General features: G+C 42.6%; 1 protein-coding gene across 4 annotated transcripts in view; it reads right to left on the bottom strand.

Moving 5' to 3' along the window:
- Positions 1–4,617, bottom strand: part of CHEK2 (checkpoint kinase 2) — a 48,505-nt gene that overhangs the window by 42,353 nt on the left and 1,535 nt on the right. For 2 of the 4 annotated variants that reach the window (XM_008058690.2, XM_008058691.2), the window contains exon 2: positions 932–1,301. In XM_008058690.2, the coding sequence (XP_008056881.1) occupies positions 932–1,295 (364 nt within the window). In that variant the 5' untranslated portion in view covers positions 1,296–1,301. Of the gene's footprint in view, positions 1–931; positions 1,302–4,617 lie in introns of those variants that run through there. The other 2 variants (XM_008058689.1, XM_008058692.1) reach the window with 1 other exon arrangement.

The raw sequence follows: 4,617 nt of genomic DNA, 5'->3' as shown, positions 1-4,617 counted from the left end.
CAAGTAGCCGGAATTACAGGCATGTGGTACCATGCCCGGCTGATTTTTTGATTTATTGTAGAGATGAGGTCTCCCTGCCCAGGCGGGTCTCAAACCCCGCGGGCTCAGGCAATCCACTCATCTCAGCCTCCCAAAGGCGCGGGATTACAGGCTGAGCCACCGAGCCCGGCTTCAAATGTTTACTTCTAAACCTAAAGTTGTATATACAAAATGCTGCTATATTGTTTCTCCATTTTTTGCTGTTTTTGCAAGACATCAAAGTTGGACATGAAATAAAACAGAAGGGTACAACAAGGTACAAAATAATGAATTAGTCATTTATTTCTTTGAATTAATATTTTCTATCCTATTAATGTCAAGTTCAAATATATTTTAGACGAAAAGGTCACTTTAATGTAAGAGGAGAAAATCCTACTTCAAACATACTCATGGCAAAGACTGTTGGAACCAGGGGGTGCCAGAAAGGCTCAACATACTTAAATTGTAAGTTTGGCTATTTTGAGACACAGACAAATAACAGGTAATCAACAAATAGCTTCCCCTATTCAGGAATAGCTCTGATGCTCTGAAGCTGTGACAAACCACAACAGGGGCAGGCTTAACTGTCAAGGTTCAGCAATTAGGCAATAAAGTTTGTTTGCAAGTTTGCATGAATCTGCATTATTCTAGGGAGAGGGTCCAGAGTTCTCTTCAGATCCTCAGGTGGACAGCATAATGCAAATGCCCACTTAATATTTGTTGAAAGAATAAATGAAGAGAATCCACAACAGGTAAGAACCAGTGCAATACCCAACACTACCTCTTTGGTTCTATCTTTCATCCCCTTCAAATTCCAGAATCATTCCATGAGTATGTCAAGCCTTCTGCTGAAACAACTTTCTCTGGTTGTTTTCCTGAACAAAATATTCCACAATATGACAAAAGGTCTTACCAAGATTGGAGAATCCATCCTGAAGGGCCCACAATCGAGCCCAAGGAGCAGGGACAGGCTCCTCAGGTTCTTGATCCTCGGGTTCTTGGTCCTCAGGAATAGAACAGAGTTCCTGAGTGGACACTGTCTCTAAGGAGCTCAGTGTCCCAGAGCTGGAGTGAGAGGACTGACTGGAGGTGGCCGCTGTGCTGGTGGAGGAGCTGGATATGCCCTGGGACTGTGAGGAGGAGCCATGGGGCTGTGAGAAACAGCCTTGGGACTGGATGAGGCTGCCTTGGGTCTGTGAACAGGCACTGCTGCCATGGGGCTGCGAGGAGGCGCTGCCCTGAGACTGCTGACCCTCCACATTCGTCTCCCGAGACATCACGACCTCAAAAAGGAAGTGTGCAACAATAAGGTGAGTTTCAAGGAACAAGACTTAAAGTTCAAAAGAAAAGGTTGGGCATATTACTACACAACAAAATCCAGGGAAGCATGCTACGCAAAAACTGAAATCCTAACAGTCCAGACCTATAGTTCTTCTGGGCTGAGCTTTTTTCATCAGATCATTATCTTCAGATCAGCATTTTGTCTGATAGCCAAAAAAATTACTTGAAGGCTACAAATAAGTAAAAAGTAAAAAAATTAGTCTGGGGGAACTCATAAAAGCTTACATTCGTCAAATTTTTAGAAATTCAAAATGAAACCTAAAATGTATTAATGCAATCAACACTACACTTGAATTTCATATATAGTCTTCAAGATTCAACTTAACAATTTTTTAACTTTACAATGGCAGGAAAGCAATATGCTAACTGTAGAAACCATACTTTTGAGTATCCATACAACTCTTCTGGTTTTCACTTTCAATTAATTACATGAGATAATCAATACTTTTTAATGAAACAATCTGTGTTAGATGATTTTGCCTAACCGGAGGCTAATGTAAATGTTCTGAGCACGTTTAAGGTAGGCTAGGCTAAGCTCTAATGTTTGGTAGGTTAAGTGTATGTTAGGTGTATTAAATGAGTTTCAACTTAAAGATATTTTCAGTTTACAATGGGTTTATCTAGACATAGCCCCATTGAAAGTTGAAGTATACTGGAAAGAGAAAGAAGGGGAAGGATCAGGTGGCTTGGGACAGAAGACAGGTGAGAAGAAACTCCAAAGCACTACTCCAGGGAGTTTATCTACATAAAATGTCACTGATACCTTTTCCCTCAGGCTTTTTCCTAAAGAGAAGAGACCATACCCTTTGTGTTTGATCTAGATTCACTGGCACCTAAGAGCGTGGTGGCTTGGTGGCTTAATGAGGCAGGACACAAAGAAAGACGTGCTCTAAACAACTCCTAGCCCTTTGTGATGCTAAGTAACTATGGGGCTTATCTTTTCAACGTCTTAATTGGCCTTCCAGCCTTAAAGGAATCTTGCAGGGACCATTCTTAGATTCACAGACCTTAACAGAGGCTCCCACCCTTGTCTTAGAATCAACCAGATGTATAGTTAAACTCTGATAACAGAACCACCATTAAAGTCAAAGTCACTTTCAATGTTGACCTAATCAGATTTTTTTTAAAAAGGTACATTCTCTCTTCCTCCTCACACTCAGGTTATCACTCCAGGAGAACGAAGTAAACAACACAATAGTAGTCCCACTTGATGGGAGGTGGGTAAGGTACAAGAATCCCAGTGAATGTCTGAAACCACAGAGAGCAAGGAACCCTATGCATGGCTTTCTTTTTCCTTTTTCAAAATTTCACGGTAAAAGATTCCTCCTTACTGTAGAGATTAGCAATCTCAGCATACAACCTTTTCTTTCCTTATTAAGTCAAGAACTTTCCCCTTTTTACTTAAAGGAAGTAACTTACAGCTTCTCTTTGGTCTATCTGAGTTACCAGCATAAGTACTCTTGCACTTAGGGGCCATTATTAAGCTAAATAATGGTGACCTGAACACAAGTACTGCAAAACTGCAACAGTCTATCTGATAACCAAGTCAGTTACTAAGGGACTGGTGGTGAGTAGTGTAGACACCATCAATTCCCTGGACAAAGGTAGGATTTGTGGCCCAGAGGGGACCAAGCAGAAAAGCACAAGAATTGTCTATTTCTGAAAATTTCTATTCCATATCTTTGGACCACAGTTGACTGCAGGTAACAAACTAGAGCAAGGCAAAACTCAAGTTCAGAGAGGACTACTGTACAGCTACACAGCTTTCGAGATATAAAGGTCCTGATGAGTTTTCTTTAAAACACCACAGGAGAGTGATGCCACAGCTTAGTCTGCCACTCCAGGACCTGTTGGTCTAATACTACCTCATCCAGGCTGGGTCCCTCCCACAGCTTTGGAAGCAAGACCTGGAGAAAAAGTATGTCACCAGGGAGCTATGACAGGTTAGAGGCAAGCAGGTCTCAAGTCAGATGCCTGAGTCAAACCTCTCTGCACAGCCTCTAAGATCCTCCTCATCTGAAAAAAGGTAGATAGGGCCTGGAAGGAGTGGCTCATGCCTGTAGTCCCCACACTTTGGGAGGCCAAGGAGAGAGGACTGTGTGAGTGAGCCCAGGAGTTCAAGACAAGCCTAGGCAAAAAAGTGAGAACTCGCTATTGTTTTAATTAGCCAGGTGTGGTGGTGCACACCTGTAGTCCCAACTACTGGGGAGTCTGAGATGGAAGAACTGCCTGAGCCCAGGAAGTCGAAGCTGTGGTGAGCTGTGATCCTGCCACTGCACTCCAGCCTAGGTGAGAGACACTGACTCAAAAAACAAAAACAAAAAAAGTAGATACAGGCCGGGCTCAGTGGCTCAACCCGTAATCCCAGCATTTTGGGAGGCCAAGGAGAGTGAACTGCCTAAACCCATGGGTTGGAGACCAGCCCAGATAACTTGGTAAGACCTCGTCTCTACAATAAAAAAATCAAAAATTAGCCGGGCACAGTAGTGCGCATCTGTAGTTCCGGCTGCTTGGAAAGCTGAGGCGGAGGGATCGCTGGAGCCCAGCAGGTGAAAGCTGGGGTGGCCGAGAGCATGCCAGTGCACTCCAGTCTGGACAACGGAGTGAGACTCCCAACTCAAGGAAAAAAAAGTAGATACATCCTGAGGATTAAATGAGGTGATGCATGTAATACCCCCTGCCCCCTGTGATTGCTAACTGGGAGTGCTTTTTTCCCCCTAGAAACCTATTTCCAAGCAATTGGGAGCTATTCTTATTGGAAGGCCATGCAAACTGGCAAATGAAAAAGCAAAGAGACCACAGTAAAACTACGGGACTGTGAGCAGAATTCCAGTCCCAGAAACTATAAAACTCCTGGAAGAAAACACAGGGGAAATACAACAGGACATTGGTCTAGACAAAGTTTTTTTGTTTAAGACCTCAAAAGCACAGGCAACCAAAGCAAAAACGGACAAGTGGTACTACATCACACTAAAAAGGTTCTGCACAGCAAAGGAGACAATCAACAAAGTGAAGAGAAACCCACAGAATGGGAGAATATTTGCAAACTCTCCATCTGACAAGGGATTAACAACAGAATATATAAGGAGCTCAAATAACTCAATAGCAAAAAAAAAAAAATCCAATTTTTAAATGGGCAAAAGATTTGAACAGACATTTCTCAAAGGTTGACTTCCCCCATTACTGTATAGGACACAACTTCATTAAAGTAGCATTTAAGAACCATTAAAAAAAAAAAAAAAAAAAAAAGGCCCGGCC

The sequence above is a fragment of the Carlito syrichta genome, unplaced genomic scaffold, assembly GCF_000164805.1.
Source record: "Carlito syrichta isolate Samal-C Ts95f unplaced genomic scaffold, Tarsius_syrichta-2.0.1 Scaffold303588, whole genome shotgun sequence".
NCBI classification, from domain to species: domain Eukaryota; kingdom Metazoa; phylum Chordata; class Mammalia; order Primates; family Tarsiidae; genus Carlito; species Carlito syrichta.
The sequence above is the reverse complement of the archived record's forward strand: the minus strand, read 5'-3'. Positions and strand labels throughout refer to the sequence as shown.